Source organism: Durio zibethinus, chromosome 14 (genome assembly GCF_047325235.1).
Source record: "Durio zibethinus cultivar Kanyao isolate XHJ-2024 chromosome 14, ASM4732523v1, whole genome shotgun sequence".
Lineage (NCBI taxonomy): Eukaryota > Viridiplantae > Streptophyta > Magnoliopsida > Malvales > Malvaceae > Durio > Durio zibethinus.
The window spans coordinates 10,473,413-10,489,695 of NC_143175.1; the positions used below are offsets into that span (position 1 = coordinate 10,473,413).

Below are 16,283 nucleotides of genomic sequence, written 5' to 3' on the forward strand. Positions count from 1 at the left end.
TGATTATGAAACCCATATACTACTTTCACACCCCCACTCATGTTTGTTATCAATTTAATCCCTTGTAACTCAAATGGGTAACCATACTTTTTTGTTCTCGTTCTTTTATGCTACGTTTTTTTCCGCATTTGCCTTATTATTTTATTGCTTGTATTTTTCACTTTGCTCACATGCCAATTTTATTCTAGGTTTCCTAGCTAGATTTTCCAAATTAACGTTTCTAATAACAACAACAAAACTATTATCTTTTCCAATTTGTCTAACCCATAAAACTAAAATTTTCTTACTACAAAACACTTGTACAACAAATTATACTTATCACATTGTCCGTCAATGTAAACTAACATATGTCTCTATGTAATCTAACTTCAAAACATGATAACTCTGTTGTAGTAAATGAAAAACTGCAATCATAACTTATATCCAAATTGTATGGTGATTCATTCCACTCTGCAAGTGCCATTTCAAAATTGTTTTGCATATTGAAAGAAGTTAAAAAAATTAAAATGATCACATTATCGGATATGAAAATTGATAGGTTTTATATATTTTTAGATAAAGATATCTATTAAGTACTTTATGCTACTGGATATACATATCTGTTAAATTCTTTATGTTACCGAATATGCATATTTGGTAATATATAATTGTTTTTTAATATGCATTTTGAATATGCATTTTGGTTACTTAAATACTTATTGAATATGTATATTTGAAAATCATTATACAATACCAGATATGCATATCTGGGACTAATACTGGATATGCACACACGATAATAATATCGAATACGTCGAATATTCACATCGATAATGTAATATTATTTTTAGATATGCTTAACTAGATGTTCAAATTTATAAGTCAAATTCAAGATAGATTTACCTTATCGTTTATTCGACCATCTTCATCTCCACTAGTTTTCTTTTTCATTTGGCTATCCATTTTTACAATGTAGAAGTTAAGACAAGTAGTTTTAATGAATTAGGGTCTAGGGTAGAATTGCAGAAAAAAGAACATGAAGAAAAAGAAAAGAAAAATGAAGAATAGAAATGGATGAAAAAGGGTTAAAAAAACGGTTTAATAAAAGATAATTATTTAATTTTACTTAAAGGTATCTTTATAAAAAAATGCTGAAAATATTTAGTAGGATACAAATAAAAACTCCCTTAACGAAATTAGAGAATTGTTACATATTCTTTCATTAAATATATAATTAAAAAATCACATAATATAATCTTTTAATTTCGTTTATGAAATTTAAAAATTTTAAATATATATATATATATAATTATCTACCACTAACAAAAATTAACGATTGCCACATACGTTATTAAAATGTATTTAAAAATTAAAAAATTAACATAATAATAAATATAAAGAATTATAATAATATTTTAATCTCATTTAATTTCTCTATCTTTTTTTTGTCCATTTTTTATTTTTTGAATGTTTTGTAAAATCATATCATCTTTTTAAAAACAAAAACTGCTATTCTTTTATATTTTAAAACTATTTTTTATATTTTTATTTTTTGACATTAAAAATTATAAAAAAATAATTTTATACAATATTAAAATTTAATATTAAATATTTAAAATTAATTTTTTCTTAAACTTGCTGAAGTTAAAGTGACCCAAAAATTTGGGAGGAAGGAGTGTAAAATTTTAATTCACAATTTTGCGTGAAATAATAGATTTAAAGCTGTAATCAGATTGTTAAACAATCCGATGCTCTCTTAACAAAATGAATGAAGTTTGGTATTTGCCGTATTGGCATTTACGATGAAGAACATAATGCGAAGCATTCTGGTTGATAGAATCTTATTCTTTTATATAAGAGCAAAGAAAGTTATTTCATATTTAAAGCCAAAGTAAATTATCAATTTAATTAAAATTTATGAGTTTATTAAATTTTTATTTATAAATTTTTAAATATATAAATTATTTATCAATAAAAAATTATAAAAAAATTTAAATCTAAATATTAATAAACTCAATATTCATCTCTTACCGATTCTGTTCACACTGTCGACAATTCTTTTTATAGTTTTTCACTGCAAAAATTGGGGAATGGAATTGAAATATGGCATATTATTTTACACACAGAAATTACATCATCACGCGCAAAATACGGCACCAAAATCATCCCTCCACTCACGATCTGTCTCCAATATCACTAAATGTACTCGACCAAAGCTAATGACAGATAAGGTGATTTCCATAATCTTATTTTAACAAACGGCATTTTCAATTTTTAAAAATTAATTGTTCAAAAATTTTGAATAAAAAACAGGTTTAAAAGCATTTATAATTGGAGTTATTTTTCATTTACATTTATGAAGCTAACGACTCAAATAACTACTCAGATTACTCATGTTAATCTTCGTGTTTATTTAAAATATTTTTTTAATTGAAATCATATTATTATTAATGCTAAAAAAAATAAGATTTTGATGAAGTTGCAATTATAAGACAAAGATGCAATATTATTAAAGTATTAAATTATATAAGAAATTGCTTAATTAAATATGAAAATAAATCAATCAAAATTAATAAATAATTAGATAAATGTAACATAAAATTGAACTAAATTCACATATAATAAAACTTGAATTTATGACTTAAAATTTAAAGACTTGTCTTTTGTTACTAAACTAAAATCTCATTAGTAATTGAATGATTAATATTAGTAGCAAAAAATGTATTTATTGCATATAGAAATGCCAATTTTATGTATATTCAATGAAAATTTTAATTTTTTTATCTGAACAAAAATATGTATAAGTATTAAATTTTGAAAAAAAAAATAAAATGGATATGAATTTAAAATATTCTGAAAATAATGGTAGGGATGCGTAATATATATATTACATGTAGAAAATGTTCAATATTAATTTTTTTTGAATTATTATCCCTTAAAAATACTACTTCAATATATGCAATGAAAATAAATATAAAAAAATAAAATTATAAATTTTTAAAATTCAATGTTTTACATTATCAACAACATATTTATTTTCAGTATTAATTTTCAGTAAAATACCAAATAATTTTTATAATTTAAATTCAATACTTATCAAATTTAATATTAAAAATTCAATACTTAATTTTTCAGCACTTAATTTTTTTAGTTTATCAAATATAACCTTACTTTCCCTTTTTTCTATGTTTTCTTTGTACTTTTTATTTATTTTAATAATTATTAAATATTTTAATATTTTATTTTTTAAAAAACTACAAGTACATAAATCTTTATATCCAAATCGTAAAATCATTATGAAGATAAAAATAAATATAAATTTTTATTCAAAAATAAATAAATAAAAATGAATATAATATAAAAAATACTGAAAATTAAAATTACTTTATCAATTTAATACCCACCACATCTTTAATTGCATAATGAAAGCAAAAAAAAATCAATAAGTAATTGGTTCAATAGGTTAAAATTTATCTTTTTTAAATAAAAAAATTTTAAATTCAAATTTTATCGATAATTATTTATTAAAATCATTTCGAATGATCAACCTACAACCTATCTACACTTAAAATTTTTTTCTTACCACAAAAAAAGCGCAAAAATTTTTATCTCAAATTTCACTTGTGTGTAATTATTTTTCTTCAGATACACTTGTATAATTGTACCCAAAAGAGTACACTTATCTAATATTTTCCTCCAAATAAAGAAAACCTTCGTCCTTTCATTTCAAACAGGTTTCTCTTTCAAGCAGGTTTCTCTTTCTCCTTATGTCTGTTCATCTCCCAAATCACAACCAGCCAAAAAAAACCTGTAGAGAAAATCTTTGAAGAAAAGACACCATCATCAAACTTTGCTTGACCATAACAAATAACCAAACGGTTTTCTCAAAATTCATATAAAAAAGAAAAGAAAAGAAAGAAATTAAGCTCCATTTTGGTATATTCCACCAAAAAATCCAATTCTATTAGCAAACTGAAAACCATAGACTTTCTTCAAAAACCAACAAAAAAAAAAAACCCAGAACCAGTTTCAGTTTTGGCATCAAAGAATTTTTTGAAAAATTTTGCAAAATTCAAGCATTATGTGTGTTTGTTTTCAAGCAGATCTGATTATGTTGAATAACAAATTTTGATTTGACACCTGGAGGCAGGCCTTTGAATTTGCAATAAAATCATTAGCTTTTTATTGAGTTTTAATGGATTTGGATGATTTTAGATCAGTTCTTGAAACAGCTGGTGTTGATGTGTGGACTTTTATAGATACAGCAATCCTGGTGGCTTCTTTGGATTATGGTCAAGAGTTGAAGCAAAAGAGAGATGGGATTGTGGAGAAGCTTTATGCTGCTTCTATGGTTACTAGATGTAAAAGCTGTGATTTTGGTGAGAGATCAAATGGATATCAAGTTAATAAGGAAGGCAACCTCCATGAAGGTAAAGGAGGAGAAGGAGGTAAAGGGTCACCTTTTACACCTCAATCGGATAATGAAGATGATGATTTGGATCCCTACGGAGGCTTGTTTGATGATGAACAAAAAAGGGTTCTTGAGATTAAGGAGCGTCTTGAAGTACCTGATCAGGTCTTTGAAACTTTTCTTGATTGTATTGTTGGTTTGATATTTTGGATTTTGATTTGAATTTAGTTTTTTTCTTATTGTTTTTACAGTCTGAAGATTCCTTGGTTGATTTGCTTCAAAGCTTGGCAGATATGGATATAACATTTCAAGCTCTCAAGGTAATAATTATGTGGAGCGAATTTTTTTTTTTATGGGTTTAGTTTCTAGTTTAGTTTGATTCAAGACCATTGACATATTATGATTCTATCTTCAGGAGACTGATATTGGGAGGCATGTGAACAAATTGAGGAAGCATTCATCAAATGACGTTAGGAAATTAGTGAAGCAACTTGTCAGGTTTTAATAAGCTTATGGAAATTTCATATATGTATAAATGTTTTGTTATGTTCATTTAGTTTGAAAGAGCAGTTCAAGGAAAGTCTGATTATATGATTTGGGTTTTTTGTTTCTCCAGAAAATGGAAAGAGATTGTAGATGAATGGGTAAAGGTGAATCAACCTGGAGAACTTGAATCTGCTGCACTTATGGGTAAAATTATCATCTAAACTGTAACACGAAGAATTTTCATTTTTGTGAGAAAATATTTCAAAGGTGAATGGAAATTGACATGTCATTAAAGTGAAAATGACAATGAATATTGTCTGGCAGCTGATGGAGATTCACCACAGCAAAAGTTTCCTCAAAATGGTCGTCAACAGGTGAAAGAAATTATTTTTCTTGTGAAAGTTGTTTGAAAATTCTGCGCTTTTTTTTTTCTCTTTCTAAGATTCTGCTCTGTTATAGGTTCCTGATTTTGCGTACTCTCCAAATCCACACAGTGAGTACAGAATCTGATTCAAAGTTTGATTTGATCGTTGTTTCTTTTGTGCATTTAATTAATCAGCCTTCCTTTCAACGCTTTTTTGGATGACAATTGACAGATGGGAGTTTTGGTTCAGACAAGAATAATTCAGAACCAGAAAGGAAGCCAAAGCCAATCCCTCCTCCTCGAAAGGATCCTCCACCTAGACCTACTCACTCAACTCCTCCACAAAATGTACAGGTATTAATACATTCCAAATTAGAGCCTCTAATTGCATCATTATCTTGTTGATGGACATGGAGGTCTGTACCAAATTTAGAAGCAAATGCTTTCAAAAAGATTGTTTGCTGTTAAACTGGCATTTTGACAAATTCCTATGATCCAAGGTTTATGCTTCTCTAGGAATGAGAAGTTGTAGTTACAATGCCCAAACAGTTTATCTTAGCAAAAATGTCAAGAAAGGGAAATTCAACTTAATTTAATCATTTTAACCTTGCCCAAAAAATTCAGTTCGGCTGAGTTGATTTTTGGTATAAGCTTTGTAACGTCTATTTGTTGAATTGCCTTTCTGGGGATTTTGTGTAGAGACAGAGAGAACAGAAGGAAAGCAATTTTGACTCTGAAAGGCTGGCTTCTGTAAGAAAAAGGCTTCAAGAAAGTTACAAAGAAGCTGAAAATGGTTTGCTTTCTTCTCTTCTTCCACATTTTATTTAATCTTGAATCCCTCACTTCAGGTTCATACTAAATGTGATTGTCTGTGGTTTTCCTGTGCTTTTTGAAGCCAAAAAGCAAAGAACAATACAAGTAATGGACATACATGAGCTACCAAAACCCAAGAATGCCTTCTTTGCAAAGAACAAGGGAGGTGGTTCCCAAGGGAGGCACTGGTGAATGGGTGAATGAATTTGGCATAAGGACATCCCATCTTAGGTTTTTCACTTCTACTTTTCTTTGTGATCATTGTATGATATAGGACTACTCCATATCTTTGATGGGTTATCCTTCCATGTTCTTTCATGGAGATGTACTGAATTTTTTATCAATCATCTGAAATTCTTGAGGGGAACGGACATCCATAACCATTCAATTTGGAGATGTGCCGTGATTCTTTGTTTGACACATGTTACCTAACCTCCCACCCCAAATGTTCCGTGTTTTTAATTTGTAATATATGTGAGTTTTCTTGAAAGATAACTCCTTGTTTTGGAAGCATGTTAGTATCTTTCTTCTTTTTTTCAATGCAAGCTGACTCTACCTTGAAGATAAGAACTGACATACAGGGCAAACACATTATTTGGGTTAATGTGTTATGTATACTACTGGTAGCAGTATTTTGCAGGATATGCTTATGAGGAAAATTTACTTTTTATTTATATGTCCGCTAAACTTCTTAAAAGTTCCATAAGATAACCACTCATAAGTATTTCTATTCAATTGACAAATGCTTTCTTGTGAACATTGATGGGGTGCACAGAGATTTATTTTTCCAAAAAATTAATTTCTGCCATCATGTTTATGTTTTGAATTGTTTTTCCCAATTCCTAGCTGGGATGCTCAGGTGGCGTGGGAAAATTTTTGAACTTGGCCATGAAAAGAATTATGAAAATGGCATTGGACAGACTGAAAACTACATAGCTTCCATATTCAGAGATTGTGATTTTTCATTCTTGTTGTTACCAGAAGCCAGCTCAGATTATGTTTGTTGAGAGTCTGACCGATGTTGTGTTTCATTTTACTGTTAAATTTTGCTGGTTATATGATAAGGCTCATTAACTTTATTGCAACTGTAGAGAGAGGACAAGGGGACTCTGCATAATTACTACAGATCTATAAAAGCAATGAGGTTGATCAATCGTATGTACTCTATTTGTTGGGGCTCATGCATTGTGGTTGATGACTTTTAGCTTTTGTTTTCTTCCAGTAGTTGCTTGTACATCAAAAGATGATTGAATAAAGCTTATTATCACCTCTTTAACTGCAGGTTCTTTGCAGTTATCCTAGTATTTTTGTTCCCCTCTGTGCAATTATATTATTTTTAAAGGTTGCGTTGTTTTTTTTATCTATGCCATTTCATTTTGTGATACTTTTCTCACTTCAAGCTGATTGCTTAGCAAAACATTTCTCCCTTCACCACCCAGAAATTCCAAACCAAATCCTCCCCCAAGAAAAATGAAAAAAAAAGAAAAGAAAGATCAAACATCCCTCTCTTTCTCTAAGATGATGTTGAGTTAACCATTTTGTTTTCAATTTTGCTCGCAGGTGGTGGGAATTAAATGGTCATCTGTTTCCTATGTTTTAAGTAGACCAAGAGAATAATAAGGCTCTCTTTAAGTGGTTTGTATCTTTATCAAGTGATCAATTGCACTTCAGCCTTTGTTCAATGACCACAACTGTGAGAGAAATTAGCCTTCAGCTTATTATGCTGGTTGTTGGATGTAATTGATTCTGCTGCTAAGGGGTATTCTCGTATAACCTCAAAGGATATATATTTTTATGAATTGTAGATTTGCTTTAAGGTAGCAGTTTAATAATACATATTTCTTAAACTGAAATTGCATGAGCAAGCTTTGTTGGGGAACCTGTGTGTTGCAACTTATGATTTATAGGTGTTATAAAGTTAGAATGCATAGAATGTTGAAAATCTTGAACTTGATTCTGTTGCTATGTGAATTCTGGATATTCTTTTACATCTCCCTTCAGGTTTTGATAACTGCAACTTGCACCAATCTGGTGCTTTTGCATAACAAACAAAATGTTATGACGTCCAAAAGAATTCAAAGTTCTAATGTAATTTCAAGTGCTCATTGTCTTGAAGTTTTACCAAAAGTAGTACTCAATATTTCTCTTTTTGTTTTGTTTTTTCTTTCTTTCCTATAAATTTATTTTTTGTAGGTCAACACACTGTTGAGTAAAGTTCTTTAAAACTCTTCTCCCTGATTGCCTATAATCACCACTTGTAAACCTCCTGACTATGTTGGTCCTTGGAGTTATTCTTACATCCAAATGTGGCTATAAATATATAAATATTTTATGTTTACACGTATGTGTCTGCCAATCTCTTTATTAGCAAACTGAGTCTCCCACAAAATTTTTCTGGTCTGCTTTAGGCTTCATTCGAATGGGTGGTGGGAATCCTTTTCCACTGTACCGAGGTGTTGTTTAGCTGCTGAACCCTAAAAGTCATTTTGTTGCTCGCTGCAGTGGGAATCCCTCCCACCGCCAGTCTAAATGCAGCCTTATTGACGTCAACCTATAAACATTAAATGTCATTACATGTTATCTCCACCCTTTGAATCTGAGAATTTAATGAGGGCAAGGCTTTAAGGATGAGCTTCGGGAGTAAAATTTCAACTATGCAGATAGGAGTAGTTTCACATTGTTTTTTGAGAGCAAGAATGCTAAGGTCAATGACTAAAGAATTGTATCTTGGTCACTGCAACACTTGAGTTGAACTGTATCTAGTTGGTGTTAATCCTTGCTAATGCATTTTATCTATGATTCCTGATATTTTGATCTTTTAAATTTTACTTTAGTTCTTTGCTCATCTCGTATTATTAAGTCATGTTCTGTTTAAATGACAAATATACTCCCAAGATCCCTCCAATCCTTGAGTCTTACTAAATGAGTTATGATCCAACTGAGTTGGGGGATTAGGGGATTTCTGAGATTACAGGTATTTTAAATATGGGACAAATTTCTTCTTTGCTGTTGTTTGGCATTTGATTGTTTTCCATCAAACCTTGTTTGTCACACTTTTGGTGATACTTATAAGTAAGCTCAACTGCTTTGAAGACCTGATGGAACATGAAAGTTTCAAGTTTCTGTTCCTTGTGTTCTTCAACATGCTGTGAATGTTAATTTGTTATTTGTTGTTACCGTATTTGCCTGTAAACTTACTAGACAAATGATAAAATATTACTTAAAACAGTAAGGAGTACTAGTTCTGAATCTTTGATATGATGCAGGGATGCAAGACATGGTCCTGCGTCAAATCATTTTCATTTCACATTTATTTTATCGAAAGAGAAAAATTTTACCATGTATTTACTTTTATTGGCCTTAAAATTGCTATACAAATACAAACTTACTTGTCTTGTTCCTTGAGTTTTTCTAGGCTTGCAATTGCTAATCATTTCTTGTATCACAGCGCCACAGATTATTATTCTTCTTAGATTTGCCTACGGGCTTGACTGCTTTGCTGCATTTCAACATGAAACACCAGCATCAGGGAATTAAGTCATCCTATGTTATTATTCTGCATAGATTGTGCCTACTGGATTGATTGCTTTACTGCATTTCAACATGAATTCGGCATCAGGGAATTTAGTCAATCCTATGTTATTAATTTGGCTGTACTCAAGTGTATACCATGTATTGGACGTATTACTATCCTGTTAGCAGCCAAAAGTACATCCTTTAGCTTAGCTTCAAAGATGGCCCGACCCTAAATAGCTTATCGAATTTGTCAAGTGCTCGACTTTTTCATATTTTAGGAAGATAAGCGGCACTCTATTTTAGAAATTAAATTCAAGTAGGGATAATGGAATTTTGTTTAACAGCATCATTGCTGGGAGATGCTCCCCGAAGTTATGATTATGGTTACATGGTTATGGAATCAACTGAGAAAAAGTTGATAAGAACATTTTTTTTTCTTTTTTTATGGGAGACTTGAGTAATGAAAATAATTTTTGGGTGCCGAACGAAACATTGCATTGTCTATGTATCAAAAAGCATTCTTGTCGAAAGTTGTGTTGCCTGTGACCTCAAAATCTAGCAGCTTGTTCCTGGGGATGATGATGAATATTTTTCTTTGCTGTCTCGATTGAAAATACCTTTTTGGGGAAATGAGTGAAAACATTCCCGACTTAAATGTGTCCTATTAAGATAAAGCTGGATTTTCACCAGGTACTGCACCATTTAAATTACACAAGATTTCACTCTACCACGCAAAATGATCCTAATAATAACAGGTAAAGTGTGGCAAAAATCAACCCCCATATCAAATCATTTCCATTGCTCATGATAATGCACCTTTTTGGATAAGTGGGAAAAGAGAGCTATGCTCCATGCCTTGACGAGATTAAAAAAATATATATCCTCCATATTTTTATCCTTAAAATGTAAATTCCCAACAAAAAACACATTTTATTCCATGACTTTTTGGCATTTCAACATTAATGGTAAATATGAACCTAGCCTTGAATCTATTCATTATGATATCCCATAAAATGTTCTATTCCAAATATATACACGTCTCACCAATACTCCACAAGATTTACTTTGCTGAACTTCAGAATGTTCAAAACATACTAAACGAAATAACATGTAATTTCCTTGGCTACATTATGTTGCAGAAGTAATGCAGAAATGAATATAAACTTACATTAGATTTAATCCTACAGAAAACAAACGAGTACAACATTCACGAATAAATTGAATCCATAATCGGAATAATGTGATAGAGAAAAAGGATGATGATGAGAACATATAATTATGTACAATCAACATCAAACCAGAAATAGAGACAAGTTCGAGCATAAATGACCCGAACTCGCTGTAGTGCTAGGTATCCACCGGTCAAAACAGCCTTTGCTCCTCCTTCAATCCGAGTGTGCGAAACAGAAACGCTATCACCATGGCCCTTCAGTTTGGAAGGGAATACCCCACTACCAGCTGTACTTACGATTGGGCATGATAGATAGTCCAATGGGTTTGATTCACACTGAAGGATGCATTCTTCTATAATTAGTCTTCCACTCCTATGAAGCAAGCAGCAACCTAGCTCCGCCTTTACTGTTAAGTTTGTCAGCTTGCAGGTGGACAGAAACTCTAATGCACTGCTCCAACAAAATGAAAGGCCCATACAAACCATTGTTTCTTTAGATAAAAAAAAGCTAGTGGTGACATAATGGGAGCCATCTCCAGACTGTTGGATATCCATATTCTTTCATAGCAGCTCGACATGCAATCCATTCTTTTATTTTTATCGTAAACTTGAAAAAAAATGTTTTCCAGCAATCCTGGGCATCTCTCATTTTATAAAATATAGCTTGTAGGTAAAAGCATCATCAAGATCATCCACTGACTAAAGAAGATTAGTGACAGAATGATCTTGGACTCATCCCACCATATAACATTTTCATTAAAAAGGAAAAAGAGAAATGAAAAGAAGAAAGTCCACATTGATGTTCCAAGATCATCTGACCATGTTTGAAATTAGTAAGAACAAACAAGGCTTATGATGTCAAAGAACTCACTCAATGTGAGCTACATGTGAACCACTATGGCCCTTTAATCATATGGCTACTGAAATCCAACAATATGAAGGTGACTCCTCACAGCATTTCTAGAGAGAAACATGGAGAAGCCTCTCAAAGAATCACCATGTGCATATTAGGCAAAAACTAGTGGAGATTTGCAAACCTGTCAGAACCTCGCAAACAGAGGAGAGTTGTTTCATCAGGAATCTCACCTCCACCAATCTGCAGAAACTAGGCTGAGATAGAAGCGGGGGAAAAAATGGAAAATTTTGATACAATAATCAATAAGAGTTAATCTTCCTTCCCCATACATGTTCTTCATCTCCTTACCAGGGGACAATTACATAGTGCAAAGGGGGGGACAGGGAAAGGGACATGGGTAGTAGTTGGCCAACAGCCATCCATGTTGGGACACCTAAAGTAGAATCCTAAATCATAAACGCTACTCCTAATTGAGAAGAGGTTATAATTTAGTATAGAGCAGGGATTAAAGGAGGGTAGGGAGCAGTGGCTGAAGGTTTGCCACAGCCAAGAATTGAATAAGCTGCTATTACTAAAATGTAATTTTAATTCATATCAGGCCCAATAGCAGAGAGTTGTAGGCCTGTATTTTTTTTTTCTATATATCTTTTGATGGCAACATTATATCTATACAGAGGACGACCTTTGGTTGTTCATATATTTTATAACAAAACATTAGACATATAACATGTCTAGAAGTGTATTTCAAATAATACCTAAATGAAACATCTTTGAGTGCATTTACAGAAAAAAAAATCATATTCATTAAAATATGATGAAAAGTGTACCGACATAAATAATAACTATAGAGGGACTAAAACAATTATATGAGAAAGAAATTAAGTTTCTCCTTTCTCAAATACAATGGTAAGGCATTCAAAAATATAAGAGACACCAAATATAGGATGGCACATTCAATGCTAATGCTTATGGAAGTTCCCTCCAAAGGTAGATCATATAGTGGCCATATTAAAACATTTTCTCAATATTTCATATTCAAACTTCAAAGAGTAAATGTATAGCAAACAAGCAACTCATATATAATATAAGCAACTTTCCAGAACCCTATGGACATACCAGGCAAAGTGGTTTTCTAATCTGAATATTAGAGGCAAGATGACTGCCGCCAGCTGCAATTAAAATAGTATCGCCGGGTCTAAAAGGGAAAATTTGATGATATGATTTCAGTAATCTACCATATGATCCCAGAACCACAAAGTGGAAATTTTAGTTTTACATACCTGGCCGCAGAGACAGCTTCTTCAATGTTAGGGAAAACACCGGGTTCAGAGAAATCCTTCACAGATCTGTCAACTCGCAGCCACAATCGAGGGTGGCATGCCAAATAACACCATCTGTGGCAAACGAGGGCGGTGTTATACCGATCTGCAACTCAATAGCACTACGTGATAGAGATTGCACTTGATAACGTGATAAAAGTATCAGGAATAACCATGCCTACTAAAATGCTTTCAGGTCACTAGAATGTGACACTTTGAAACACCAATCTGAAAATCCATTGGTCCTCAAATGAAAACAATGAAAAAAAAAATAAAACAAAATGAAGTGGTTTCAAGGAAGAGGGATGGAAAATTTGGATTTCAAGTTGTTGGTTCGGTAAAATCCGTAGCATTCTTAATCCAACTATCCTAAATCCAGACATTAGGTATTGAAAACCAAAAACCTAAATCTTAAAGGACAAAAAAAAAAAAGAATTATTGCACGAAATTAATCTTCCAATTAAGAAATCTAACGCAAACCCCAATTCATATTCTTAAAAGAAAAAAGAACTATATGAATTAAGGACATCACATATACTTTCTTAATCCAACAAATTAATCACACTAACCTTCACCCATTCCCTATAAAACAGAAAATAACATTTGACCATTTAAGTGAAAAAAAATGGAGTGATACAAATTTCCTAACACATAGATGAGAAGTAAAACATTAAAAATTAATACAAAAACTCAATTGCCTACTAATTGTACCTAAAATAACTTCAATTAACCTTAAGCCAACTTCCTATGAAACCAAACCAACAATTGAGTGAAAAAATACATAATTTTCTTAATACCCAGATGAAAAAATACAAAATTGAAAATAAATAAAGAATCTTAGCTACAAAAGAACCAATCTTTGCACAGTTCCATGAAATGGAAAATATTCGTCAAGAAAAAGGGTTTAATAGAAAAAAAAACCTGGAATGGGAGATAAGAAGCTGAAGATATGCATGAGACAACCATCATCAAGATTATTAATAGGAGCAGAAGAAGAGGAAATCTTTTCATTTTTGTTGCTTCTTGTTATCTTCATTGACTTTCTTCTCTTTTTCTGCTCCTGCATCTCCATGGCCTTTTGCCTTGGACGCTTTGCAAAGAAAAGATAGTAATTTATTTCTTTGGATTTTTTTTTTTAAATAAAAAAAAAAGAATTGTTTATTACCTTATAAAGATATTGACTGCGTGATGATGCATAAGTAAGCAAGGAACAAAAATCCGACACGACAGTCAGTCGACATGAGTTAAGTACCTCGGTTGATTCTTTAGAATTGGGCTGGATAACTAAATGGGCCCATTGATTTACGGGCCGAAATTTGGGCAAAAATATCAATGTCTTAAGCCCAACCCCTCGGGCTCGACAGTCCTCGGCTTTTAGATTTATTTCGAAAATTCTATAACCAAAAGATTAAGATTGCATTTAGAGTTAACAACGGATCGGATCTAAGTAGATTTTTACTTAGTTCGAATTTGATTTTATATTCATAAAATTTGATCTCGATTTGATTTGACTCAAAAAATTTTTATTTTTTTCATATTCGAACCCAACTCGATTTGATATTGTATAAATTATATTCGATCCGACTCGATCCAAAATTAATAAAATATTATTTTTTAAAATATAAAATATTATTTTTAAAATATAAATATAATTAATTAATTAATTAATAAAAAATAATTTTTATATAATATCGGATTAAACTGAGTTTGCTTAAAACCTGAACTCGATCCGAACCTTATTTTTTCTTAACATTACTTGATCCGACTTATCCAAAACTCAATTTTCAAAAAAAAAAAAAATCCTGTGGAGTATGGTCAAGTTGAGATCTACAGAGGATGGGTTGAGCTACCAACCCTAATTTCGATATCATCAATCTTCCATTTTGGTGCGTTTAACTTGTTCTTTTTTGTGTAATTGTACTCAAAATAATATTTTACAATAATTATTTTAAAATATATCAAATTTATTAATAATAAAAAATGTAAACATATAATAACAAAATTTACACTTATAATTATGTTGATATGTTAATATATATGTATTATATAACAAAATGAATATATTAAACAATTGATCTTACATTTTTTTAATTATAAATAATTAATAATATTTTTTATAAGAATAAAATTATTTTTTTACAATATTAATACATTATTTTATCATATTTAATATTTAAAATATTAAAGTAAAAAAATCACAAAAATATAGTTTTTTAATAAATTAAATTTTAAAACAATAAAGTAAAAAATTTGATACATAAATTAAAACCTTCTAATTTTTTACATTGTATTTTTACATTATGAAAAATAAAAATATATTTAAACTAATTATATTAATTATTTTGACATGTAACAATTTAAAAAAAAAATGAGTATGCAAAATATAATAAAAAAATTGATTGAAAAAAATTTATAATTGGATATTTGTCAAATCGATTTTATTAATTGTAATACTTACATACATATATATTAAATTTAAATTTACATATTTGTGAAAATATAATGTTGATAAATTTATTATTTATTTTAAATTTTTAAAATTATTTATAATAAGTAAATACAAGTTAAAAAATTATAATTTTTTTGAAATTAAGAATTGTAATATTTTGATACAAATAATTTTTATAACTATTTATCTCATATAAATATATAAAATAAAGAATGATATGTATCAACATAATAAATTTAGGTTTGAGAGGACCTAATTAATTTTTATATAAAAATTTTTAAAATTATTATGAAAATAACATATGTATGAAAAAAAATTAAAATTTTTGGAAGGCCATGGCCCTGGGTTTTTTAAAGCAACCGCCAATGGTCATGATGAATTGTTTGGTAACATGTTACAAGTGCGATTGAGCATAAAAACTTCCACGTCACTTCAGACTGAAGGTAAGAGGGTTTGGTGGGATTTTTCATTCCCACTCGTTGATGCGGGTAAAATTTTTTTGTTTTATCATCTCTATTTATCATATATTTTATAAAATCGAATAATTAAAAAAAAATTGACACATGAATATTTTAATTAGTCTCAATTTTTTTATAAATTTATTCAATAAAAAAATAAAAAAAAAATTTTAAAATAAAAATGAAAAAAAAAACTCACTAAACGTGTAACATTGACACCTTAAGTTTAAAATATTAATTTATTAAATTCAGATAAAAAATAATTTTATTAATATAATATATATAATTAAATAAATAATAAAATCTAAATTATATATATATATCTTGAAATAGCTCAAAAAAATATTTTAAATATGCTTTTTATTCGAACTCATTTTTGTTTTTAAAAAAATCAATCTATTTCAATGTATATTATTTAAAAATAAAATAATAAAAAATCCTCTTAACTCATTTCAAAGTAA

At 29.8% G+C, this 16,283-nt stretch overlaps 2 protein-coding genes across 7 annotated transcripts; one reads left to right on the forward strand and one right to left on the reverse strand.

Moving 5' to 3' along the window:
- The first annotated feature begins 3,711 nt into the window (after positions 1–3,711).
- On the forward strand, positions 3,712–7,906 carry LOC111295176 (putative mediator of RNA polymerase II transcription subunit 26c). 5 transcript variants are annotated; one of them, XR_002690766.2, is made up of 12 exons: positions 3,712–4,555; positions 4,642–4,710; positions 4,806–4,888; positions 5,007–5,080; positions 5,201–5,250; positions 5,336–5,369; positions 5,473–5,594; positions 5,940–6,033; positions 6,136–6,284; positions 7,145–7,208; positions 7,336–7,395; positions 7,614–7,906. XR_002690766.2 is itself a non-coding variant. In XM_022888566.2 (10 exons), the coding sequence occupies exons 1-9, from the start codon at positions 4,175–4,177 to the stop codon at positions 6,243–6,245; spliced, it is 1,017 nt and encodes a 338-aa protein (XP_022744301.1). In that variant the 5' UTR covers positions 3,712–4,174; the 3' UTR covers positions 6,246–6,284; positions 7,614–7,906. The 5 variants fall into 5 exon arrangements, 3 of the variants coding, with proteins under 3 accessions (XP_022744301.1, XP_022744302.1, XP_022744303.1); XR_002690768.2 differs by lacking the exon at positions 7,145–7,208 and having other exon boundaries at positions 7,614–7,852; XM_022888566.2 differs by lacking the exons at positions 7,145–7,208; positions 7,336–7,395.
- A 2,808-nt stretch (positions 7,907–10,714) lies between these two features.
- Positions 10,715–14,065, reverse strand: SKIP5 (SKP1/ASK-interacting protein 5). Of its 2 annotated transcripts, none has more exons than XM_022888569.2 (5): positions 13,837–14,059; positions 12,877–13,021; positions 12,713–12,791; positions 11,778–11,836; positions 10,715–11,191 (listed from the first exon to the last, which is right to left on the reverse strand). In XM_022888569.2, exons 1-5 carry the CDS (start codon positions 13,985–13,987, stop codon positions 10,846–10,848), a joined length of 780 nt encoding a protein of 259 aa, XP_022744304.1. In that variant the 5' UTR covers positions 13,988–14,059; the 3' UTR covers positions 10,715–10,845. The 2 variants fall into 2 exon arrangements, with proteins under 2 accessions (XP_022744304.1, XP_089599617.1); XM_089743491.1 differs by having other exon boundaries at positions 10,954–11,191; positions 11,778–11,850; positions 13,837–14,065.
- Between the last annotated feature and the right edge of the window lie 2,218 nt (positions 14,066–16,283).